Source organism: Eriocheir sinensis, chromosome 57 (assembly GCF_024679095.1).
Source record: "Eriocheir sinensis breed Jianghai 21 chromosome 57, ASM2467909v1, whole genome shotgun sequence".
NCBI classification, from domain to species: Eukaryota; Metazoa; Arthropoda; class Malacostraca; order Decapoda; family Varunidae; genus Eriocheir; species Eriocheir sinensis.
The window spans coordinates 3,350,689-3,377,149 of NC_066565.1; the positions used below are offsets into that span (position 1 = coordinate 3,350,689).

Here is a 26,461-nt window from a genome sequence, read left to right on the forward strand (position 1 = left end):
AGTGATGACGGCGGTGGTGGAGTTGGCAACGATGACCGAATGGATGACGATGGTGATGACGATGACGGGGGGTGTTGGTGATGACTAGGTGGTGATGGTGGTGGTAGTGGTGATAGGTGGTGCAGCGTCAACCCCACCAGGAACCCCGCGATGACCGAGCTGGCAACAGTGATGACTTGTCTCGCTCTCTCTCTCCCCCTCTTCATCCTCCTGTAAGTGCGTCCGTGCGTGCGTGTGTGTTAGTATGGGTGGTAGGTGCTCTCTCTCTCTCTCTCTCTCTCTCTCTCTCTCTCTCTCTCTCTCTCTCTCTCTCTCTCTCGTATTTAATTTTTGAGAGAGAGCTAGAGAGAGAGAGAGAGAAGAAGAGAAGAGAGAGAGGAAAAGGAAAAAAGGAAAACGCAAGGAGGAAGAGAGAGAGAGAGAGAGAGAAAGAAAAAGTGGAAAAAAGGAAGGAAAAACGAAAGGAGAGAGAGAGAGAGAGAGAGAGAGAGAGAGAGAGAGAGAGAGAGAGAGAGAGAGAGAGAGAGAGAGCGCTTACTCGTGTGTGGAGGGAAGGAATGCCAAAGGAAGACTGAGGATGGAGGTAAAATTCTCTCCATTCCTCCCTCCTCCTTTCTCCTTCCCTCCATCCCTCCTCCCTCCCTCCATCTTCCCTCTCCCTCCTCTTTCCTCATCTCCTTCCTATTTATCTTCTCTTCCCTCCTTCTCTCCTCTTCCTTCTCTCCTTCTCTCTTTCTTCTCCTCTCCTTCCCTTCCTTCTCTCCTTTCTTTCCCTCTCCCCTTTTCTTTCCTCCATATGATGTCTCTCTCCTTCCTTAATTTTCTCTCTCCTTCCTTTCCTTCGATCATTCCTTCCTTTCTTTCTATCTTTCTTTCTTTCTTTCTTTCTTTCTCTCTCTCTCTCTCTCTCTCTCTCTCTCTCTCTCTCTCTCTCTCTCTCTCTCTCTCTCTCTCTCTCTCTCTCTCTCTCTCTCTCTCTCTCTCTCTCTCATAATAGGAAGATGAGACATTAGCATTCAACACACACACACACACACACACACACTGAAATTTACTGTGGGACTCAATCTTAATTATTATGCAATCTTTCTTTTCTTTCTTTCTTTCTTTCTTTTTTTTCTTTTTTCTGTCTATCTCTCTATCATTATTTTATCTTTCTTTCTTTCTGTTTCTTGCTTAAAAATACATAAATGACACACACACACACACACACACACACACACACACACACACACACACACATTGCAGCCACCTGTCCTTGTGTGTGCGTATGTGTGTGTGTGTGTGTGTGTGTGTGTGTATCTAATCTCATCTTGTTTGTTTTCTTATTTTTCTTATGTATTTTTTTTCTTTGTTTTCTTATTTTCTTATCTTTTTATCTCCCTTCTCTCTCTCTCTCTCTCTCTCTCTCTCTCTCTCTCTCTCTCTCTCTCTCTCTCTCTCTCTCTCTCTCTCTCTCTCTCTCTCTCTCTCTCCTTCATCTCATTCTCTCCCTTTCCTTCTCTTCTCTTTTCCTCCCTCTCACCTTTCCTTCTTTCCTTCTTCTTCTCTATCTCCTTTCTTTCCTCTCTCTCCTCCCTTGATCCTCTCTCTCCTTTTCTTCTCTCCTCTTTTCTCTTTTCTTCTCTTCCCTTCTTCCCTCTTCTTCTCCTTTTTCTGTCTTTCTTTTATATCTTTCTCTCCTTTCGTTATTTCTTTCTTGCTTAATTCTTTCATTCCTTAATTCCTCCTTCTTTCCCTTTCTCTCCTCTCCTTCCTTTCCTTCTTTCCTTTCTCTGTCTTTCCCTTCCCTCCCTTCTTTCCCTCCATCCTTCGATCACTTCTGCTTCTCCTTCCTTTCCTTCTTTCCTTTCCCTTCCCTCCCTTCTTTCCCTTCATCCTTCGATCACTTCTTCTTCTCCTTCCTTTCCTTCTTTCCTTTCCCTTCCCTCCCTTCTTTCCCTTCATCCTTCGATCACTTCTTCTTCTCCTTCCTTTCCTTCTTTCCTTTCTCTTATACTAATAATAATAATAATAATAATAATAATAATAATAATAATAAAAATAATGGGCGTGTAAGTGATCTCGTATGTAAATGTTTGTGGCTGTCCAGCGTCAAACGTTTTTATTGTGGGAAAACCAACAACCTTTTCATGTGGGAGTTTATTTATTGTCTTCGGGAACCCAATTATTGTTAAGGAATTTGTTTAAAAAGTGAAATACAGCCGCATCTTTTACCGTCGAGGTCCTTGCCAGGTAGATTCCGCGGCTGCCGTGTGCACGATAATTACCTTTCGGCGACCCCGCGGCACGGCGTTAAGGGGGAACTGCTATAGACGGGGAGGTTTTAATTATGGCCGTCATTTAAACAAATAAAAAAAAGTGTGAACGATCAGACGTAACAAACTCATTCATGGTAGAAATGCTTCGTATGAGGAGAAATAACGTGGATAGCTTTATTGTTCAAAGTGACGTTAACCGAGTATATGCCTACTATGAAGCAGCTTTAGTATGTATATCCGTGCTATCAACACTTGGCGCCCATTTTACAAACTCTTCCTTCCTTCCTCTGGCGACAGTGTTCTCACGGAGTAGTCGCCGGCTTGACACAAACATTCCAGCGATACCCTGCATGTATGATTCTGCGTAGACACGTACATTTGGTATAAGCCTGGTGGTTGTGTGTGTAGTGGTGTGCTGTGATCGGACCCCTCCCTTGTTGTGCTTTCCTTCCTACCATTGTATCTTTTTAGTTTCATGGTGCTCCCTACACATGTATTAATAGTTGTATAATCACACTCTGTCCTGCCTGGGGGTTGGGATGGCATGTTCCTCACTTCTCCCTTGTTGTTTACCTGCAACAATAAACTATCAATCAATCAGTCCGCCGCAAGACTTCCTGGCGAGGCCCGCCAATGTTATGAACTTCGCTGCCAAGGTGTGGGAAATTTTCCGAGATCTTAATTAGTGTCCTCGCCATCACGCATGAACGTGTACAGACTACTGTTTCATCCATCAAGCCTCCAAACACCTGCACCTTGGTCTTGGCTCAAGACTTTATGTATGTCCCAAGGGCTTCGCCTCCTCGTGCAGTAAGTACAGTACGCGCGCCTCAATTATAAGATTCACCACCAAAACCTCCGCCATGACGTGCTGCTGCATCATCGGCAAAAACAAGGTCAGTGACCCTGATATTGCCAATGAATGCTCCACAATGACTCCGGTCCACAACTCTGCCCAGTATACACGGTCCATACAAGTGTTGGAAAGCGATGGGGCAAGGACGTGTACACAGCCCTACCACACTCCTGCCGCACTCACGGGGAAGGAGCCGGAAAAGCGTCCCCCCCGCCCTCACTGCACCTGTCTCAGGCCAACGTCAGCAGACCAATAACCTTTACAGGAATCCCACGGAGTCGCAGGAGATCCCAGAGTGCCTCGCGATGCACTGAGCCAAACGCCTGCTGATCGACACACGTAAGGCTGCAAACATCGGCTCGTCTGTTTCCAATCCATTTATCTTCACTTCATTACCCATCACTCCCGGGCCGGCGCGTGGACAAGGGGGAGGCTATCAGGAATTAGTTGAGCAAATTAATTATACTTATTGATTCACTTAATTACTCTCCATTTACTTTCTTCTTATTTAATTGTTGCTGCTTCCGTTGATCCTTCCATCTGATCACTTTAAGGCATATATGTTAAGGTTACCAGACACCGCACACGTACTCTTTATTTTTTCAGTTTTCTCAGCTTATTATAGATTATCCTTCATAAATATTCCCTTTCCCAATGAGAGAGAGAGAGAGAGAGAGGTATTAATAGTCCTTTCAGCATCCTAGAGAGAGAGAGAGGTATTAAAAGTCCTTTCAGCATCCTAGAGAGAGAGAGAGAGGTATTAAAGTCCTTTCAGCATCCTAGAGAGAGAGAGAGGGGTATTAAAGTCCTTTCAGCATCGTAGAGAGAGAGAGAGGGGGGGTATTAAAAGTCCTTTCAGCATCCTAGAGAGAGAGAGAGAGAGAGAGAGAGAGAGGTATTAAAAGTCCTTTCAGCCTCCTAGAGAGAGAGAGAGAGAGAGAGAGAGAGAGAGGTATTAATAGTCCTTTCAGCATCCTAGAGAGAGAGAGAGGTATTAAAAGTCCTTTCAGCATCCTAGAGAGAGAGAGAGAGGGGTATTAAAAGTCCTTTCAGCATCGTAGAGAGAGAGAGGGGTATTAAAGTCCTTTCAGCATCCTAGAGAGAGAGAGGGTATTAAAGTCCTTTCAGCATCCTAGAGAGAGAGAGAGGGGTATTAAAAGACCTTTCAGCATCGTAGAGAGAGAGAGAGAGAGGTATTAAAAGTCCTTTCAGCATCCCAGAGAGAGAGAGAGGTATTAAAGTCCTTTCAGCATCCTAGAGAGAGAGAGAGAGGTATTAAAGTCCTTTCAGCATCGTAGAGAGAGAGAGAGAGGTATTAAAAGTCCTTTCAGCATCCTAGAGAGAGAGAGAGAGGGGTATTAAAAGTCCTTTCAGCATCCTAGAGAGAGAGAGAGAGGGGTATTAAAAGTCCTTTCAGCATCCTAGAGAGAGAGAGAGAGGGGTATTAAAAGTCCTTTCAGCATCCTAGAGAGAGAGAGAGAGGTATTAAAGTCCTTTCAGCATCCTAGAGAGAGAGAGAGAGGTTAAAGTCCTTTCAGCATCCTAGAGAGAGAGAGAGAGGTATTAAAGTCCTTTCAGCATCCTAGAGAGAGAGAGAGAGGGGTATTAAAAGTCCTTTCAGCATCCTAGAGAGAGAGAGAGATTATTAAAGTCCTTTCAGCATCCTAGAGAGAGAGAGAGGGTATAAAAGTGCATTCAGCCTCCTAGAGAGAGAGAGAGTGTTGGATTATATGTCCTTTCAGCACGATAGAGAGAGAGAGAGAGGTATTAAAAGTCCTTTCAGCATCCTAGAGAGAGAGAGAGAGGTATTAAAAGTCCTTTCAGCATCCTAGAGAGAGAGAGAGAGAGGTATTAAAAGTCCTTTCAGCATCCTAGAGAGAGAGAGAGAGGGGTATTAAAAGTCCTTTCAGCATCCTAGAGAGAGAGAGAGAGGGGTATTAAAAGTCCTTTCAGCATCCTAGAGAGAGAGAGCGAGGTATTAAAAGTCCTTTCAGCATCCTAGAGAGAGAGAGAGAGGTATTAAAAGTCCTTTCAGCATCCTAGAGAGAGAGAGAGAGGGGTATTAAAAGTCCTTTCAGCATCCTAGAGAGAGAGAGAGAGAGAGGTATTAAAAGTCCTTTCAGCATCCTAGAGAGAGAGAGCGAGGTATTAAAAGTCCTTTCAGCATCCCAGAGAGAGAGAGAGGTATTAAAGTCCTTTCAGCTTCCGAGAGAGAGAGAGAGGTATTAAAAGTCCTTTCAGCCTCCTAGAGAGAGAGAGAGAGAGAGGTATTAAAAGTCCTTTCAGCATCCCAGAGAGAGAGAGAGAGATATTAAAAGTCCTTTCAGCATCCTAGAGAGAGAGAGAGATAGGGGGGGGGTATTAAAAGTCCTTTCAGCATCCTAGACACCATACGGCATATATTTATATTATTTATCTATGTGTTATATTTTTCATTATTCATTTTTATATATTTCTATTTTTTTTCATTTTATTGCAGTCTCCCCTTTATTTCAGGCCACCCCTTGCCCACTTTCTCTTGCCGGTGTGTCTTGGTCCGGGTCTTGGTCTGGGAGTCCCAAAATTCGGTTCAGCTTATTGAAAACACACGCCGCACCGTACACCCATCATATACATTTTATTTGGCCACCATTTAATATTTATACCAGTCTGTTACAGCATTTTCTTTCTTAAATATATTCCTGCGGCGACAGTTTCTCAGGCACACGGCCGCACACCACACCATGATTGATTGATAGTTTATTGTTGCAGGTACACCTAATCCTATCACATACATTCTCTTTGCTCTCCATTTATCATATTCTATTTATTTATTATATTACCCAGTTAATTACAGCTTTTCCCCCCTTAAATACATCCCTGGGGGCGACATTCTCCCAGGGCGACAGTTTCTCAGGCATACCACACACCATAATCCTATCACATACATTCTCTTTGCTCTCCATTTATCATATTCTATTTATTTATTATATTACTCAGTTAATTACAGCTTTCCCCCCCTTAAATACATCCCTGGGGGCGACATTCTCCCAGGGCGCACACACCATATAATCCTATCACATACATTCTCTTTGCTCTCCATTTATCATATACTATTTATTTATCATATTACTCAGTTAATTGCAGCTTTTTCCCCCTTAAATACATCCCTGGGGGCGACATTCTCCCAGGGCGGGGTACGACAATATCCCCGGTCACATACATTCTCTTTGCTCCCCATTTATCATATGCTATTTATTTATCATATTACCCAGTTAATTACAGCTTTTCCCCCTTAAATACATCCCTGGGGGCGACATTCTCCCAGGGCGGGGTACGACTATTCCCGGTTACATACATTCTATTTGCTCTACATTTATCATATGTTATTTATTTATTATATTACCCAGTTAATTGCAGCTTTTTCCCCCTTAAATACATCCCTGGGGGCGACATTCTCCCAGGGCGGGGTACGACAATATCCCCGGTCACATACATTCTCTTTGCTCCCCATTTATCATATACTATTTATTTATCATATTACCCAGTTAATTGCAGCTTTTTCCCCCTTAAATACATCCCTGGGGGCGACATTCTCCCAGGGCGGGGTACGACAATATCCCCGGCCCCGTACGACACCCAGGGGCACCGAGACCCAGGCCAGGACCAAGTGTGTACATTCACCAGCGAGGCCAGGCAAGCGGAGGCCCCTAGCGCCCCTTTTCCGGCCCTTTCTGACCTTGTTTCCCACGCAGCCTTGAGGACGCGCCCTTGATGGTGAGCACAGGGGTCAAAGGTCAAAGGGGGGAGGACAGGGAGTGGTGTGATGGGGGTCAGGAAGGCGGGCGGGGAGGGAGAGGAGCGGGGCAGGTCTCCGTGGGTCACCTGCCAAAGCCTTAATTAGTGGTGCCCGAGGTGTGTTTTGGGCCCCCAGGTGTGCCCGGGTGCCAGGCCTGCCCCGGGGGTGGTGCTGGGCGCGGGGTCACCTGTGGGCGGCGTGGGCGAAGGGGAAGTAGGAGAGAAGGAAGGGAGGGAGGATAGGGAGAAGGGAGAGGTGAAGGGAAGGAGGGGAAGAAGAGGAAAGGGAGGGGTGATAGGAAGAAGGGAAAGAAGAAGGAAGGAAGGGGAAGTAGGCAATAAGGAAGGGAGTGAGGATGGGGAGAAGGGAAAGAAGGTATGGAGGGGTGATAGGAAGAAGGAAGGAAGGGAGGGGGGATGGGGAGAAGGGAAGGAAGGGAGAGGTGATGGGAAGGAGGGGAAAAAGAGGGAAGGGAAGGGTGATAGGAAGAAGGGAAAGAAAAAAGGAAGGGAGGGAAAGAATGGAGGAGGGATGATGAAAAGAAGGGAAAGGAGAAAAGGGAAGAGAGAGGGAGGGAAGGAAGGGGAGAAAGAAGAAGAGGGAAGGGAGAAGTGATGGGAAAAAAGGAAGGAAGGGAGGGAAAGAAGAAGGAAGGATGTGGTGATAGGAAGAAGAGAAGGAAGGGAGGGAAAGGAGAGGGAACGAATGGAGGAGAAAAGGAAGAGAGGGAAGGAATGGAAGGGGAGAGGAAAAGTCTGTGGGGGTCTGGATATCAAGGGGAGTGGCATGTGGGGAGTGGTATGTGGCTTCCCAGGGAGTGTCCGGAGGCTGGGGTGCGCCGAGCCTGTGTCTTGGGGGCAGGGGAAGGGAAATAAAAGAAAGAAAACCAATTATAGCCTGCCAGATGCCGCTCCTGTATAAAGTAGACTGAGTGGCCAGGAGAGGTGTCTTGGGGCTCCCCTCCTGAAAGAGTTCAAGTTGTAGGCAGGAGGAAATACAGACAGAGGAAGGCTGTTCATGAGGTTTCAGGCCCGGTCCACCGCCGTAGCAGCGTTCCAGTGTCGCTAACATTATAACTAATATTAGCACCTACAGCGCAGAAGACTCACTTGTTCACTAAATCCTACAACTTCACAAACATGAGGATTGAACTTAAGATCATTCCCTATGTTCTAGTCTTCTTATGTTCAATCGCCGTAGGATTCAGCGCTTTTTTGAAGATTCCCAGACTACCACTGTTCTTAACATCCCCGGGTAACTCATTATAGAGCCACCGGGCACTCTTCTCAAATGCCCTGAAACCCAGTGAGACGGATGAAAGAATGATGCTGGTTGACTTTTTGTATAAGGGATTTGGATGGCATAGGGATGATCAAGAGTAGAAAGTAGTGTACAGTGTGGCTGTGGGAAGGGGGAGTCTTGCAGTTTGCATTAAAATATAGAGTCAACATTACAGCAAAATTTAAAGGGTAGAAGGAAATCAGTGAGAGAGGGAGTTGATGGGTCAAAAAAGCCTTTGACTCTACCTGAAAGGAGTCTTCACACACATGAGATGCCTACTCTGTGCAAGGGCATCTATACAACAAAGTGAGGTCATTCTGTGCTGATTTATACCATAAGTTGCTGGCTATCATGTGCTTGAAGATACCCTAAACTTAACCTAACAAAACCCCAAACAGTTACTATAGGTCTTGACTCAGAAAATTCATATATGCTTCCTTACTAATGAGACTTTCTATACAACAAAGTGAGGTCATTCTTTGTTGATTTATACCATAAGTTGCTGGCTATCATGTGTTTGAAGATACCCTAAACTTAACCTAACCTATCCTAACAAAACCCTAAACAGTTACTATAGGTCTTGACTCAGAAAATTCATATATGCTTCCTTATTAATGAGACTTTCTATACAACAAAGTGAGGTCATTCTTTGCTGATTTATACCATAAGTTGCTGGCTATCATGTGTTTGAAGATACCCTAAACTTAACCTAACAAAACCCCAAACAGTTACTATAGGTCTTGACTCAGAAAATTCATATATTCTTCCTTACTAATGAGACTTTCTATACAACAAAGTGAGGTCATTCTTTGCTGATTTATACCATAAGTTGCTGGCTATCATGTGTTTGAAGATACCCTAAACTTAACCTAACCTATCCTAACAAAACCCCAAACAGTTACTATAGGTACTATGAGGTCATTCTTTGTTGATTTATACCATAAGTTGCTGGCTATCATGTGTTTGAAGATACCCTAAACTTAACCTAACCTAACAAAACCCCAAACAGTTACTATACGTCTTGACTCAGAAAATTCATATATTCTTCCATACTAATGAGTCTTTCTATACAACAAAGTGAGGTCATTCTTTGTTGATTTATACCATAAGTTGCTGGCTATCACGTCTTTGAAGATACCCTAAACTTAACCTAACAAAACCCCAAACAGTTACTATAGGTCTTGACTCGGAAAATTCATATATTCTTCTGTTGGGGTTTTGTTAGGTTAGGTTAGGTTAAGTTACTAATGAGACTCTATACAACAAAGTGAGGTCATTCTTTGTTGATTTATACCATAAGTTGCTGGCTATCATGTGTTTGAAGATACCCTAAACTTAACCTAACCTATCCTTACAAAACCCCAAACAGTTACTATAGGTCTTGACTCAGAAAATTCATTAATGCTTCCTTACTAATGAAACTTTGTATACAACAAAGTGAGGTCATTCTTTGTCGATTTATACCATAAGTTGCTGGCTATCATGTGTTTGAAGATACCCTAAACTTAACCTAACTTATCCTAACAAAACCCCAAACAGTTACTATAGGTCTTGACTCAGAAAATTCATTAATGCTTCCTTACTAATGAGACTTTCTATACAACAAAGTGAGGTCATTCTTTGTTGATTTATACCATAAGTTGCTGGCTATCATGTGTTTGAAGATACCCTAAACTTAACCTAACCTATCCTAACAAAACCTCAAACAGTCACTATAGGTCTTGACTCAGAAAATTCATATATTCTTCCTTACTAATAAGACTTTTTATACAACAAAGTGAGGTCATTCTTTGTTGATTTATACCATAAGTTGCTGGCTATCATGTGTTTGAAGATACCCTAAACTTAACCTAACCTATCCTAACAAAACCCCAAACAGTCACTATAAGTCTTGACTCAGAAAATTCATATATTCTTCCTTACTAATAAGACTTTTTATACAACAAAGTGAGGTCATTCTTTGTTGATTTATACCATTAGTTGTTGGCTATCATGTGTTTGAAAATACCCTAAACTTAACCTAACAAAACCCCAAACAGTTACTATAGGTCTTGACTTGGAAAATTCATATATTCTTCCTTACTAATGAGACTTTCTATACAACAAAATGAGGTCATTCTGTGCTGATTTATACCATAAGTTGCTGGCTATCACATCTTTGAAGATACCCTAAACTTAACCTAACAAAACCCCAAACAGTTACTATAGGTCTTGACTCGGAAAATTCATATATTCATCCTTACTAATGAGACTTTCTATACAACAAAGTGAGGTCATTCTTTGTTGATTTATACCATAAGTTGCTGGCTATCATGTGTTTGAAGATACCCTAAACTTAACCTAACCTATCCTAACAAAACCCCAAACAGTTACTATAGGTCTTGACTCGGAAAATTCATATATTCTTCCTTACTAATGAGACTTTCTATACAACAAAGTGAGGTCATTCTTTGTTGATTTATACCATAAGTTGCTGGCTATCATGTGTTTGAAGATACCCTAAACTTAACCTAACCTAACAAAACCCCAAACAGTTACTATAGGTCTTGACTCAGAAAATTCATATATTCTTCCTTACTAATGAGACTTTCTATACAACAAAGTGAGGTCATTCTTTGTTGATTTATACCATAAGTTGCTGGCTATCATGTGTTTGAAGATACCCTAAACTTAACCTAACCTATCCTAACAAAACCCCAAACAGTTACTATAGGTCTTGACTCAGAAAATTCATTAATGCTTCCTTACTAATGAAACTTTCTATACAACAAAGTGAGGCCATTCTTTGTTGATTTATACCATAAGTCGCTGGCTATCATGTGTTTGAAGATACCCTAAACTTAACCTAACCTATCCTAACAAAACCCCAAACAGTTACTATAGGTCTTGACTCAGAAAATTCATATATTCTTCCTTACTAATGAGACTTTCTTTACAACAAAGTGAGGTCATTCTTTGTTGATTTATACCATAAGTTGCTGACTATCATGTGTTTGAAGATACCCTAAACTTAACCTAACCTAACAAAACCCCAAACAGTTGCTTCAGGTCTTAACTCAGAAAATTCGTATATGCTTCCTTACTAGTTACTTTTTATACAACAACATGAGTTCATTCTTTGTTGATTTATACCATACGTTGCTGACTATCATGTGTTTGAAGATGCCCTAAACTTAACCTAACCTAACAAAACCCCAAACAGTTACTACAGGTCTTGACTTAGAAAATTCATACATGCTTCCTTACTAATGAGACTTTCTATACAACAATGTGAGGTCATTCTTTGCTGATTTATACCATAAGTTGCTGGCTATCATGTGTTTGAAGATATCCTAAACTTAACCTAACCTATCCTAACAAAACCCCAAACAGTTACTATAGGTCTTGACTCAGAAAATTCATATATTCTTCCTTACTAATAAGACTTTCTATACAACAAAGTGAGGCCATTCTTTGTTGATTTATACCATAAATTGCTGGCTATCATGTGTTTGAAGATACCCTAAACTTAACCTAACCTATCCTAACAAAACCCTAAACGGTTACTATAGGTCTTGACTCAGAAAATTCATATATTCTTCCTTACTAATGAGACTTTCTATACAACAAAGTGAGGTCATTCTTTGCTGATTTATACCATAAGTTGCTGGCTATCATGTGTTTGAAGATACCCTAAACTTAACCTAACCTATCCTAACAAAGCCCCAAACAGTTACTATAGGTCTTTACTCAGAAAATTCATACATGCTTCCTTACTAATGAGACTTTCTATACAACAATGTGAGGTCATTCTTTGCTGATTTGTACCATAAGTTGCTGGCTATCATGTCTTTGAAGATACCCTAAACTTAACCTAACCTATCCTAACAAAACCCCAATCAGTTACTATAGGTCTTGACTCAGAAAATTCATATATTCTTCCTTACTAATAAGACTTTCTATACAACAAAGTGAGGTCATTCTTTGTTGATTTATACCATAAGTCGCTGGCTATCATGTTTGAAGATACCCTAAACTTAACCTAACCTATCCTAACAAAACCCCAAACAGTTACTATAGGTCTTGACTCAGAAAATTCATATATTCTTCCTTACTAATGAGACTTTCTATACAACAAAGTGAGGTCATTCTTTGTTGATTTATACCATAAGTCGCTGGCTATCGTGTTTGAAGATACCCTAAACTTAACCTAACCTAACAGAACCACAAAAAGTTATCGTATGGCTCAACTCAGAAAACCCATCTATGTTTCCTTACTAAATTGTACTAAAATTGGGCAAAACTGGTCCAGGAGCCACAAACCCTCCAAGCTAACATTGACTCCACACTCCAGCCTTCCCTCCCTCCTTCCTTTCCTCCCTCTCTCCTTTCCTCCCTCCTTCCTTTCCTCCCTTTCTCCTTTCCTCCCTCTCTCCTTTCCTCCCTCCTTCCTTTCCTCCCTCTCTCCTTTCCTCCCTCCCTCCTTCTTTCCCTCCCTCCTTCCTTTCCTCCCTCCTTCCTTTCCTCCCTCCTTCCTTCCCTCCCTCCTTCCTTCCCTCCCTCTCTCCTTTCCTCTCTCCTTCCTTTCCTCCCTCCCTCCTTTCCTCCCTCCCTCCTTCCCTCCCTCCCTCTCTCTCGCTGACCTCATAAACTCATGGAAAACTAACACTTGCTCTCCCCCTTCACAGCACAGTGGGATGGTGGTGTGGCAACCATGGACCACCACCACCACCAGCAACAACAACCACAACCACAGCACCACAACAACACCAGCACCAACCACCAGACCACCACTGCCACCACCACGCCGGCGCCAGGAGGGGGAGGAGGAGGAGGGGGTGAGAAACGGCGACCCACCAACACGTGTCTTGTCTGCGGGCGGCACGGCGGAAACACGATTGTGGTGACGAGCGTTCACAGTTTTGTCTCGGCCTCTGGAACACCCCTGGCTGACTTTTTGGTGAAGGTGCGTACGTGTGTGTGTGTGTGTTTTGTTTACCTAATTGCGGGCTTTTTTTTATTGTTATTTCCTTTTTTTAGTGCCCTTGTGCTGTCTCCTTTGCTGTAAAAAAAAAAAGTATACAGCCTCACTTGTTTGGTCCCGTCTCCATATCTATAGTTGTCCAGTCTGTGTGTGTGTGTGTGTGTGTTTGTGTGTTTACCTAGCTGTATACAGGGCCTGATCTTCACTTGTCTGGTCCTGTCTCCATATCTATAGGTGTCCAGTCTGTGTGTGTGTGTGTGTGTGTGTGTGTGTTTACCTAGTTGTATACAGGGCCTGATCTTCACTTGTCTGGTCCTGTCTCCATATCTATAGTTGTCCAGTCTGTGTGTATGTGTGTGTGCGATTGTGTGTTTACCTAGTTGTATACAGGGCCTGATCTTCACTTGTCTGGTCCTGTCTCCATATCTATAGGTGTCCAGTGTGTGTGTGTGTGTGTGTGTGTGTGTTTACCTAGTTGTATACAGGGCCTGATCTTCACTTGTCTGATCCTGTCTCCATATCTATAGGTGTCCAGTGTGTGTGTGTGTGATTCATTAACTTATATATGCCTTCTGATAGCTTAAGTAGGGAGAGCTTGTATCATAGGCACTGAGTCAAGCTTGTGATGCCCCTAATTTTACCACATTTCATCATACACTTCATTTACATACACAGATTTATCCCCTGTACTATATATCTTTGAGTCCTGTATCCTTTGTCCTTCCCTTATCTCCTCGCCTTCGTACCTAACTTTATTTACATCTCGTCATTATACAAGTTTAGCTTTCTTACTATGTGTCAATGTTGTTATGCTCTGTTCTTTTTTTATTTCCTTGCCTCTAAACTCTGCCTCCTTGCACTTCTCTCTCTCACCCTGTCTTCTTCCTGTCCCCTACTTTTTCTTTTCCTTTTTCCCCTCCTCTTTCTCTTCCTCTTCCCCCCCTCCACCACCCTTCCTTGCACCTCTCTCTCCCTCTTTCTTCTTTCTTTTCCTCTTTCCCCTCCTCCTCCTCTTTTCCCTCTTCCTCTTCCCCCCTCCACCACCCTCTAATGCCTTCCTCTCCCCCAGGTGGTTGGCGAGGACCCGTGTTACTCCGTCAGTGAGGTGATTTGCCAGCAGTGTTTTGTGTTGCTGGACCGCCTCGATGCATACCAGGCCCGGGCAGCTGAGATACACACCCACGTCACCACCAGGTAGGTCACGGCGACTCACCCTGCACCCATGAACCTGCTTCTGGCGCCTCCCTTGACCCTGTGTGTGGCTGTGGTTCCTCTCATGTCCCTGGTTGTTAGGTTGTCTTGTGTCCCTGTTTGTGGGTGTAGATCTCATGTCCCTGGTTGTTAGGTTGTGTTATGACCCTGTTTGTGTCTCTTTCTATGGCCCTGTTTGTGGGTGTAGTTCTTATGTCCCTGGTTGTTAGGTTGTCTTATGTCCCTGTTTGTGTCTCCTTCTATGGCCCTGTTTGTTCCCCCTGTCATGTCCCTGGTTGTTAGGTTGTCTTATGTCCCTGTTTGTGTCTCCTTCTATGGCCCTGTTTGTTCCCCCTGTCATGTCCCTGGTTGTTAGGTTGTCTTATGTCCCTGTTTGTGTCTCCTTCTATGGCCCTGTTTGTTCCCCCTGTCATGTCCCTGGTTGTTAGGTTGTCTTATGTCCCTGTTTGTGTCTTCTTATGACCCTGTTTGTGGCTATGGCTCCTCTCATGTCCCTGGTTGTTAGGTTCTCTTATGTCTGTTTGTGCCTTTTCTTACGATACTGGCCCAAGCCGGCATTGACATATGAAAGGGTTAATCATTACACCGGGCCTCCCCATCAGTCCTTGCTTCACTCCTTGGCAGGAATTTGTGGAAGGAAGCAAAGAAACTGTTTAAAGTGTGTCTCCTCTCCCTCACTCCCCCCTCTCTCGCTCCAGGTACCGGGACACCAAGCTGGAGTTGTTGGGCCAGCGGCAGCGCATGAGTGAGCTGATCGCCGCCTCGCTGTCCAACGTGAGGGAGCTCAAGCATGGAACCACGCTCAGTGAGTGTTTGTGTGTGCTTAGACGCATGATTTTTATATGTATTTTTATTTTAAAGAAAGGAGCTCAAAAATATACACAAGAACAAGTCCATGTGTGTTTGAGAGTGACTGTGTGTGTGTGTGTGTGTGTGTGTGTGTGTGTGTGTGTGTTTACATAGTTGTGTCCCATCTCCATATCCTCTCTTGTCCAACTTTTCCTTAAAATCATGAATGTTTCTTGCACAAACCACCTCCTCCTCCAGTCCATTCCACAGCTCAATGCTTCTGTTTGGGAAGCTAAACTTTTTCACATCTCGCCTACACATGGTCGCCCTCAACTTCTTTCCATGTCCTCTCGTTTCTCTCTCGCTCCACACACACAGGTCCTCTCTGTCCAAATGCTCCACTCCACTTGCCACCCTGTACACCGCTATCAGGTCTCCTCTTTCTCTTCTTCTCTCCAGGGTTGTGAGCCCCATGCTATTGAGTCTCTCCTCATACGTCCGATCCCTAAGTTCCGGTACCATCTTAGTTGCCACTCTCTGCACTCTTTCCAGCTTCCTTATGTTCTTTTCGTGAGGAGACCAGACCACTGCTGCATACTCCAACCTTGGCCTTATCATTGTAACTATTATTTTCTTCATCATCTCCTCGTTCAAATACACAAATGCTGTCCTTATGTTCCTCAGCAAATTCATAGTGTGTGTGTGTGTGTGTGTGTGTGTGTGTGTGTGTGTGTGTGTGTGTGTGTGTGTGTGTGTGTGTGTCACCACTTGCAACTGTCTCTCCACAGACGTGAGCGACGAACTCACAATCACAGTCGTCCACGAGGCACTTCCCAAAGGCCGCCGCAAACTCTACCACCACCTCAACAACAACAACAACAACAACAACAACAACACAGCCAGACACCACCACCACCGCCGCCACCGCCACAACCACCACCTCCTCCACCACCAAGAGTTTCTCCCTAACAAATTCAAGAGGAAGAGAGTTGCCATGTCCGGGGTGCCCACTTCCACGCTCCCGACCCCAGAGAAGAAACGCAAGGGGTGCCGGCCTGGTGGGGGGGTGGATGGGGGGAGCGACGGACGGGCTGGGGGTGGGGTGGGTCTAGGGGGGGTGCGGGAGGGCCAGGGAGTGCCGGTTAGTAATAATAACAACCTCGCTTACTCCTCTTGTGTGCGAGGGAGTGACGACGCAACAGGAAGGACAGTCAAGAGGAAGATAGAGGAGGAGGAGGAAGAGGAAGAGGAGGAGGAGGAGGAAGAGGAGGCACGTAGCAGCTCAGAGGAGGAGGAGGAGGAGGAGGAAGAGGAGGAGGAGCACAGTGAAAGAGTGAATCCTGCGTTGAACATGAAACAGGAGATGGAGGAGGAAGAGGAGGAGGAGGAGGAAGAGGAAGAAGAGGAGGAGGAGGATCAGGAGAGAAGAGGAGGAAGAGGAGGAGGAGGAGAGCAAGCAACCCCACAAGAAAATGAAGCAGAAAATGAGAACTCAAGTGAAGATGACTCAAGCAGTGAAAGTGAGGAGGAGGAGGAGGAGGAGGAGGAAGAGGGGAGGTCAGCCACGGAGCAAGAGGAGGAGGAGGAGGAAGAGGTAGGGAAGAGCGACCGGGAGGAGCAGGAGAACGGCAACGAGGAGGAAGAAGAGGAGGAGGAGGAAGAGGAAGAAGAGGAGGAGGAAGAGGAGGGCAGTGCCAGAGGTAAAGGTGAGAAATATCAAGGTTGTTTATTTATTTATTTTTTAAGCGATTTTTTGTCAATATTTTCATGGCTCTGTTTGTTTGTTTGTTTGTTTGTTTGTTATGAATTTGATGTTTTTTTTATATATGTTACTAATTGTTTTCTCTCCCTTCTCTTTCCCTTCCCTCCCTCCTTTCCTTTCCTCCTCTCCCTTCCTTCCTTCCTTCCTTCCTTTCCTTCTCTGCTTTCTTTGCCTTGTTCCTTCTTTCTCTTCCTTCTTCCTTCCTTTCTTTCTCTGGTTTTATTCTTCCTTCCTTCCTTCTTCCCTTCATTCTTTCCCTCCCTTCCTTCCCTTCCTTCCTTCCTTCCTTTCCTCCTCCATTCTTTCCCTACCTTCTCCTTTTCTTCCCTCCCTTCCTTCCTTCCTTTCCTCCTCTTCTTCCTTTCCCATGTTCCTTCCTCTTCCTTCCTTCCTTTCCTCCTCCATTCTTTCCCTCCCTTCTCCCTTTCTTCCCTCCCTTCCTTCCTTTCCTTTCCTTCCTTCCCTCCTTTCCTTTCCCTCCTTTCCCTCCCTCCCTTCCTTCTCTCCTTTATCCCCTCCATTCTCTCCTTTCCCTCCCTCCCTTCCTTCTCTCTCCTTCATTCCTTTCCTCCCCTTCCTTCCTCCCCACCAGACCCCTCCCTCAGCCACCCCCCTCACAATGTCCCCCGCCCCCCCAACCCCCCCAGCAGCGTCCGCCCCCAGCAAGCCTCCCGCAAGGTTGCGCCCCCCCCTGCCTCCCCGCCGCAGGACAGACAGGTGTGCAAGATGGAGACGAATGGACAGGTGCAACTCCCGCCAGGTGAGAGGAGAGAGAGAGAGAGAGAGAGAGAGAGAGAGAGGAAAGAAGGAATGAGTGAGAGGAAGAGAGGGAAAGAAGGAAAGGAAAAAGAAAAAAGGAGGAAGGAAGGAAGGAAGGGATAGGAGAGACAGAGAGAGGTAAGGAAGAATGAAAGGAAGGAGTGAGAGGGAAAGAAGGAATGAAGAAAAAGAGGAAAGAAGGGAGGAAGGGATAAGAGAGAGAGAGAGAAGAATGAAAGGAAGGGATGGGAAGGAGGGAGAGAAAGAGAGTTTACCAATTGCTTATATAACTTTTTCAGTGATTGTATTAGTAATTTTTATACACAAGGAGACCATAAGAGCCTAGCCTGTCTTCACATTACCTTTGAGACTTGGCAAATTGATACACACACACACACACACACACACACACACACACATTGATCACAATTTTTTACGCAACACTACCATACACAACAGTCACTCAACCCTTCCCCCCTCCCCCCATGCAGAGGTGAGCGAGGGAGTGCCGCCCCAGGTTGCCGAGGCCATGCTGATGCAGAGTCCGCTGGCCACGTCGCTGCTGCAGTCCTTCCTGGCCACCTCTCTCTGGTTTGGGTCACCCGACAACAACACACAGAAACGCAAGCAGAGCACCAACACCAAGCAGAAACAGCAACACCAGGTGGGCCGTGGAGGTGGTGGTGTAGATGGTGTTGTATGGGGGGATAGTGAATGTTATGGTGGTGGTGGTGGTGTTGAAGGGGGTCTTGATGTGGTGTTGTGTGTGTGGAGATGGGAATGTGGTGGTGGTGGTGGTGTTGAAGGGTGTCTTGATGTGGTGTTGTGTGGTGGTGTTGAAACAGATATAGGTGTGGTGTTGTGTGGGTAGGGAATTAATGTTATGGTGATGGTGGTGGTGTTGTTGAAGGGGGTCTTGAAGTGGTGTTGTGTGAAATGGTGTTACAGGAAGTCTTGAAGTGGTGTTGAAACTAATATAGCTGCGGTGTTGTGTGGGGGTGGTGATGGGATGGTGTTGTGTGAGGGTGGTGATGGGATGGTGTTGTGTGGGGGTGGTGATGGGATGGTGTTGTGTGGGGGTGGTGATGGGATGGTGTTGTGTGGGGGTGGTGATGGGATGGTGTTGTGTGGGGGTGGTGATGGGATGGTGTTGTGTGGGGGTGGTGATGGGATGGTGTTGTGTGGGGGTGGTGATGGGATGGTGTTGTGTGGGGGTGGTGATGGGATGGTGTTGCGGTGTTGTCCAGGAGGAGATGATGGGGTGTTGTGTAGATGGGAGGGTATGGGAGTGTTGAAGTGGAGTGTCTTCTGTTAATCACCCTCCTTTTATCCTGTTCCTTTCTTTATCCTCCTTTCCTTCCCTTTTATCCTGTTCCTTTCTTTATCTTCCTTTCCTTCCCTTTTATCCTGTTCCTTTCTTTATCTTCCTTTCCTTCCCTTTTATCCTGTTCCTTTCTTTATCCTCCTTTCCTTCCCTTTTATCCTGTTCCTTTCTTTATCTTCCTTTCCTTCCCTTTTATCCTGTTCCTTTCTTTATCCTCCTTTCCTTCCCTTTTATCCTGTTCCTTTCTTTATCTTCCTTTCCTTCCCTTTTATCCTGTTCCTTTCTTTATCCTCCTTTCCTTCCCTTTCTTCCTTTTATCCTATTCCTCTTTTTTTCTCCTTTCCTCCACTCACCCTGCCTCACCCTCCACCCCCCCCCCAGTACCCCAGGATCTTCAGTTGCCCTATGTCACCCCCAGCCCCTCACTCTCTATCCCCCAGTTCTCCAGGATCTTCACTCACCCCCAGTGCGTCACCCTTCACCCCTTCCATTACCAAGGATCCTATCACCCTATGTCACCCTCACTCTTCACCCCCAGTACCCCAGCATTGTGAGTCACCCTATGTTACCCCAAGCCCTCACCCTTCACCCCCCAGTACCCCAGGGATTTCCACTCACCCCCATGTCCCTCCACAGGTCCCAGATGACGTGACGAGCGAGACACTGGCGGTGGCGGCCGGCTCGACGAAGGACAAGAAGAAGCGTCAGGAGCTCAAGAACACAGGCCAGAGCTACATCAACACCAAGGGGAAGCTGGTGGATGCCAAGCGCGTGTGGCCCCAGGACTGTAGCAGGTGGGTGTGGGTACTGGTGTGGGTGGGTGGGTGAGAGAGGGAGAGTAGCGTTTCTCTCTCTCTCTCTTTCTCTTTCTCATACACACACACACACACACACACACACACACACACTGCAGAGAGGAGGTATTAGGAAGAAAGAAAGAAAGAACAGACAGCAAGATGGATGTGAGGGGAGGCCAGAGCTCCCGCGTGAGCCTCACACCGCGTCCCTGAGCTGAGGTGGTGGTGAGACAGTGCACTATATAGCCAGCCACTTGGCAATTCGAGGGTTGAGGAACTCCATACACATATACATGTATCATTTCTTTCTTATTATTTTTGTTATTTTCTGTTAGAATTGATTTTTACTGTCAAGTACAAATGCGCGCAAGTCACACTTACGTTATTACACAATAACAACATTGAGAGTCAAATAAGACACTGTATTATGTCCGACCTACATCCTAAAAACAATCGTACAATAGCTGGGAAGAAATAACTCGTATGCGGGCTAAAGCGAGCTAGGACACAGTATACACGTCCTCAGATATGGTACAGAGCACGCAAGGACACAGTATACGCATCCTTGTGTTGAAGGGGTTAACCTTCTGTCTTCTCCTTCCATTCCCCTTCCCACCAGTCAACCTCCATCCCTTCCCCTCATTTCCCCTCCTTCCTTTCTTACACCCCATAACCTCTGCTTTCCTCCTTTCCTTCCTCTCCCTTCCCTGCACTTTTTCCCTGCATTCTTTCCTTCTTCACTTTTTTACTTCTTCACTCCCTTCCCCCCTCCAATCTTTCCCTCCCTTCCTTCTCTCCTTCATCCCCTCCATTCCTTTCTTTCCTTCCCTCCCTTTCTTCTCTCCTTCATTCCTTCCCTCCCCCAATCTTTCCCTCCCTTCCTTCTCCTTCATTCCCTCCATTCCATTCCTTCTTTCCCTCCTCCATTCTTTCCCTCCCTTCCTTCTCCTTCATTCCCTCTATTCCTTCCCTCCTTCCTTCCCTTCTTTTCTTCCTGCCACACCACCTCCACCACACTCCACACCCCACCTCACTCTCCCTCCACTCAGTCCACCCATTCTCCGCAGGTGTCCGCTGAAGTGCAACGCGCGTATCAGCGAGGACGAACGTCAGAAGATCTTCGCAGAGTACTGGGGTTTGGCCGACTACAACCTGCAGAGGGAATACCTGGCGGCCCACATGCAACGCGAGGAGAAGCTTGGACCCAGCGGCCTCCTGCGCACCGTCATCCTGTACTTCCTCACCTCCAGCAAGCAGACCAACACCAAGCTGCAGGTCTGTCGCTCTTTATTTATGCTTTTTCATCCTTGCTCCGCACCACCTTTTGACTGTGATGAGAAATGAGTTGCCTTCTTTTTTTCATTCTTTCACCTCCTCTTTTTTTCTTTCTTTTTTTTAAGCATTTACTGGTGCTGTGTAGTGCAGTGTTTCAATATTTTGACTGTATATGCAAATGTGGAGAAGGGGAATGAGAGATTTGCATAACTTGGAAAAATGAATAACTTGGCAAGGCTGGAGCCCCTATCATGCCGAGTTATAAGGGTTTTACTGTACTAGCTGTTCTTTATTCTCTTCTTTGGTTTTCCTTATCTTTCTCCTCCACATTTTCTCATTTTCCAGTTTCTCCTCATTTTCTCCTCTTCATTTTCACCTTCCCTTCACCTCCTCCTCCTCACGCCGTCCTCCCCATCACAGGTCTGCCGCCAGTTCTTCCTCAAGACGCTGGACGTGTCGGAGAAAGCCTCGAGGATCGTGCTGGAGAAGATGGTGCGCGGGGAGCTGGGGATGGAAGGAGGCACCAACACCCCCCCGCCCATCACTGCCAACGCCCGCCAGCACCACACCAACCCCCACGCCAACGCACCCTCCGCCCAGGCCAAGAACGGGGAGGAGGCACGGCAGAGCAACGACGAGGACACCAAGAGCGAGGATTCGTCTTGAGTCTCGCTGTGTCAGTGTCGGCGGGCGGAGTCGGGCATTTTTTTCATTCGCTGTTTTTGTAGGTGTTAAGTAAGGCTTTCTTTGGCGCCGTCTACTGCCATGCTGAAGGGAAGAGAACGGAGGTGAAGGAGCGGAAGAAGGAGGAGAAGGATGGGTGACGAGAGAAGAGGTAGAGGATATGGAGGAACACTCTTTGGCTAGTTTTCCTCTCCAATACTTTTCTCTACATGATCAAGAGGAGGAAGAGGAGGAGGAAGGATGATAAAAGAAGACGGTTCATTCCTCCTCATGATCAAAAGGAGGAAGAGGAAGGATGAAAAAGAGGAAGAGACAGATCACCCTGCTCATGACCCCATCCTTCTCACCTCTCCCTCCCTCCACCCCCTCCACACCCTCTCAGCAGCCCTGCAAGACAGTCCGCCTCACCGCCGCACACGCACATCCCACTCTCCTTCATGGGCTGAGTGTGTGCATGTGTGTGTGTGTGAGCGAGCATGTGTATATGTTCATGGTGCCACAGGGGATGCGTGTGTGTGTGTGTACGCCTTTATGTGTGTGCGCGTACGCTGGGGCAAGCTGTGTACGCGATGATTCACACACTTAAAGAAGCATATTTTTTATCGTTATTTAAATGGAGTTCTGTGGCAGCGGCTGATGTGCTCTCTATCGCCTTGCTTGTGGTGGCCAGCGAGGTGAGGGTGGCCGTGTTGTCAGGTTCGTGCGTGTGTGTGTGCAGCGTCAGTGTCCCCAGTGAGCGTGTGACGTCTGCCGAGTGAAGTCTAAACAGCAAAAAAACACAAAACGCAGGTAGTGACACGAGAGAAACCACCCAAACAGACAAGCGGCAGCAACACCGTTCGGAAAATCAAAAAAACTGCAATGAGCTTTTAGTTTGTAGCGCTTGTGATGCGGCGGCGATGACCGACCTGCCCCCTCAGACGACGCTCCCCTTGCTGTGTGTGTGTGTGTGTGTGTGTGCATCATTGAGGAGCTCTGTTCAACCTCAGGAGATGCACATGCCAGATTACATACATAGGAGGTGCTGTGTGCATTTGTGTGTATGTGTGTGTGTGTGAGCTTTGTCAGACCTCAGGACATGAACATGCCACTAATGCCGCACACAGAAGGTGATGTGCACGAGGATCAGGCAGCTGGGCAAGGGTCGAGGCGTCTGTGGGGGTGTTGGCGCTGCCCCTCAGTCCGTGGCGCAAGTTTCTGCCGCCCCGAGATGACGTATTTATTTATATTTTTACCCGTGTGTCGCGTCGCCGTGGTGGTGAGGTGACGGCAGGCGGGAGGGCGGACAGACAGACAGACAGACAGACAGGCGGATGAACGCTGCCAAGCCACACACACACAAGAAAAGAATTGACACTTTCCAGCCACGTATATGATTGCAAAATGAAAAGAAGAAGAGAAAATTTGATTTGTGATTGATGGGAAGTGAAATTTGTGGTTTTATTACAATTTAGGAGAGATGTGGAAATAAATCAAAAGACAGAAGCTGGAAATAATTAATGTGGTGTGAAGTTTTATGTCGTGACGCGGCAAAGAAACGCAAGAGTGCAGAACTAAATTAAACTGCGAGTGACGTTGGCGAATGATTTTAAAATTTTATCGTATCCAAAACACAAATGTCTGGAACGGCGAAGAAAATACAGCAATAAAAAGAGGAAACACCACAGTGGTTGAACGCTAGAGGAACAAAGTGTAGTGGTGATAAAAAGGACGAGAGTACGCGCCGTAGTGTTAGTAAGCTAAGTGTTGTCGTGCATGTGGCGTCGGCCGAGGATGCCATCGCTGCGAGACTTACGGTTGTGTTGTGCTGAGCGGAGGGGAGAGGGAGGGAGGGAGGGGATAAAGAAACCATGCACTTGAGAGGTGGTGAAAACTAGGAATGAAGAAATAAAATAACCGTGAAAGACGATATCTTGACGGGGAGGGAAAAAAACACTTGAAACTATTTGACGTGTGGAAAAAAAATGTTTGCTCACTCGTATTTGATTTCTTGCTTAGTTTCAAACTCTCATTCACCTAAACCGAAGTGAAATAGTTCCCACCACCACCAACAACCACAACCACCGCCAGTTTCCCTTCATCCACAACAACCAAGAAGCAGACAGGGAAGTTAACAAGTCCTCCCGAGTCCAAGTTTGAGTTTCAGGACGACTCTCACTACGTAACCTTTCTTCTGTGGCTGATGTTCTTCGTGTTCCGTTCGTGTGTCCGGCGCGGCGATGCCTCTCAGTAGTGGGGACGGAACCCTCGATGACGACCCAGGGGAGAAAATAAGACTGGAAACAAGGAAAAAGGGAAGAAAAGAAGGAAAGAGGAGTAGGAAAAGGAGGTGTAGTTTAACCCTCACTGACAGACAAAACAGGAAAAAAAAATGAAAAGGAAATCAGATGGACAGATGAAAAGAGATGGAAAACAGATGAAAAACAGATGGAAACAGATAGAAAACAGATAAAAAGATATGGAAAACAGATGAAAACAAATGAAAAACAGATGGAAAGGAAAACAGGAAGAAAGACAAGTGCAATTTAACTCTCACAAACAAACCAATAAAGAAAACAGAGGACTGGAAAGAAGAAAATAGGAACAGGAATGGGGAAAGATGAAAAGGGAAAAGGGAAGGAAAACAAGTGTAATGTAATTCTCACTAACGAACCAGGAAAGAAAATGGAAAACAAGAAAAAGGAAGAAGAGAAGAAGGAGAAAATGAAGGACTGACAACAAAGAGGAATAAGACAAATGAAGAAAGAAAATAGGACTGAAAACAAGAAAAGGGGAAAGAGAAGAAAATGAAGGACAGAAAACAAGAAAAAGAGGAATAGAAAGAAAAAAAAAGACGAAGAAAGAAAGAAAATAGAAGACTGGAAAGAAGAAAAAGGAAAAAGAAAATGAAGGACAGAAAACAAGGGAAAGAGGAATAGAAAGAAAGAAAATAGAGGACTGGAAAGAAGAATAAGGAAAAAGAAGAAAATGAAGGACAGGAAAAAGGGAAAATAAAAAGAAAATCAAGGAGAGAAAACAAGGGAAGGAGGAATAGAAGGAAAGAAAAAAGACAAACGAAGGAAGAAAATAGAAGACTGGAAAATGAGGAAGAAAATGAAGAACTGGAAACAAGAAAAAGATATAGAAAGAAAGAAAGAAGACAAATGAAGGAAGAAAATGGAGGAGTGGAAACAAGAAAAGGGAGAAGAAAAAGGAAAAAGAGAAGAAAATGGACAGAAAACAAGAAAAAGAGATATGGAAAGAAAGAAAATAAGACAAATGAAGAAAAAGATAAGACTGACCAGAAACAGGGAAGGAAAAAAGTGCATTGCGTTACAGTATCGGCAAAAAATATCAGCAGGAAGGAAAATATAAGTGAAAACGGGGGAAAATAAAGTGTCACATTCTACACTTAAGTTCACGACTCCACTTTACACTTGTGAGAAAATTCAAGACTCGGAATTTGTACGAACGTGAAATTTTTTAGCCGCCCCCAAAAAATGTGTTAAATTTTTATGGTGGAAAATTATTACCTGGGAAAGAAAAAGTTACCCAAAATCTATGGCACAGGAAATTATATAAAAGAAATGTCTCGTATATTAACTTATTTTTATTTCATTTTATTTATTTATTAATTTATTTTTGTGTGTGTGTGTTTGTGTGTTATGTACTAGTGTGTTTGTGTGTGTGTTTGTGTTGTCTTCCGCTCCATTTATCTTGTGTGTATGACTGTGTGTGTGTTTTGGTACTCCTCCACTCTGTTTATTTATCGTGTGTGTGTGTTTGTCATATGTACTAGGGTGTGTTTTGGCCCTCCCCTCCACTCTTTCCTTTATATTCACTGCCATTCCTTTTCCCTAAGACATTCCAGACGAGACTTGAGCTCTGTAAACAACCCTGAGGCAAGGATAGGAGACAAGTGTGCAGTGTGGCGGGAAGAACAGATGCAATAGGTTTTTATGAAGATCGTTTTTCCGTGCCGTCTGTTTTGGTGCTTAAGTTTATATTATATATCACAGTAAGTTAACATATTTAGAGTATTCTAGTATGCATTTTTTGTTAGTTAGAATTTATGTATATATTAAGTTGTTATATGCTATAGAGTCAGTTGTGTTAGTGTTTATCAAGTTCCGTGACTAATTTGGTGTTTAAGTTAGAAGTGTTGGGTATTCACAGTTAAGTTGACATGCTAGTGTTGTAGTGTTTATCAAAAGTTCCATAGCTACTCTGGTGTTTAAGTTATAGTTGTGTTAAGTGTTTATCAAAGTTCCATGGCTACTCTGGTGTTTAAGTTAGAACTGTTGGGTATTCACAGTTAAGTTGACATGCTATAGAGTCAGTTGTCTTAGTGTTTATCAAGTTCTGTGGCCACTCTGGTGTTTAAGTTAGAATTATTGGGTATTCACAGTTAAGTTAACATATTTAGAGTCAGTTGTGTTAGTGTTTATCAAGTTCCGTGACTAATTTGGTGTTTAAGTTAGAAGTGTTGGGTATTCACAGTTAAGTTGACATGCTATAGAGTCAGTTGTGTTAGTGTTTATCAAGTTCTGTGGCTACTCTGGCATTTAAGTTAGAAGTGTTGGGTATTCACAGTTAACTTGACATGCTGTAGAGTCAGTTATGTTAGTATTTATCAAGTTCTGTGGCTAGTTTTGCAATTTACTTATATTTCTGGGACATAGAAGTGTTGGATTTCCAGAGTTATCACATTACAAACTCATCCATAAAGTTGTATATAAAA

General features: G+C 44.8%; 1 protein-coding gene across 1 annotated transcript; it reads left to right on the forward strand.

The window, feature by feature from the left end:
- Window positions 1-6,725: 6,725 nt before the first annotated feature.
- Window positions 6,726-25,319, forward strand: LOC126984606 (uncharacterized). The gene is made up of 10 exons (XM_050838396.1): window positions 6,726-6,873; window positions 12,844-13,121; window positions 14,209-14,333; window positions 15,050-15,156; window positions 15,929-16,846; window positions 17,495-17,662; window positions 18,153-18,325; window positions 19,622-19,779; window positions 20,850-21,057; window positions 21,478-25,319. Exons 2-10 carry the CDS (start codon window positions 12,870-12,872, stop codon window positions 21,721-21,723), a joined length of 2,355 nt encoding a protein of 784 aa, XP_050694353.1. The 5' UTR covers window positions 6,726-6,873; window positions 12,844-12,869; the 3' UTR covers window positions 21,724-25,319.
- Window positions 25,320-26,461: the final 1,142 nt, after the last annotated feature.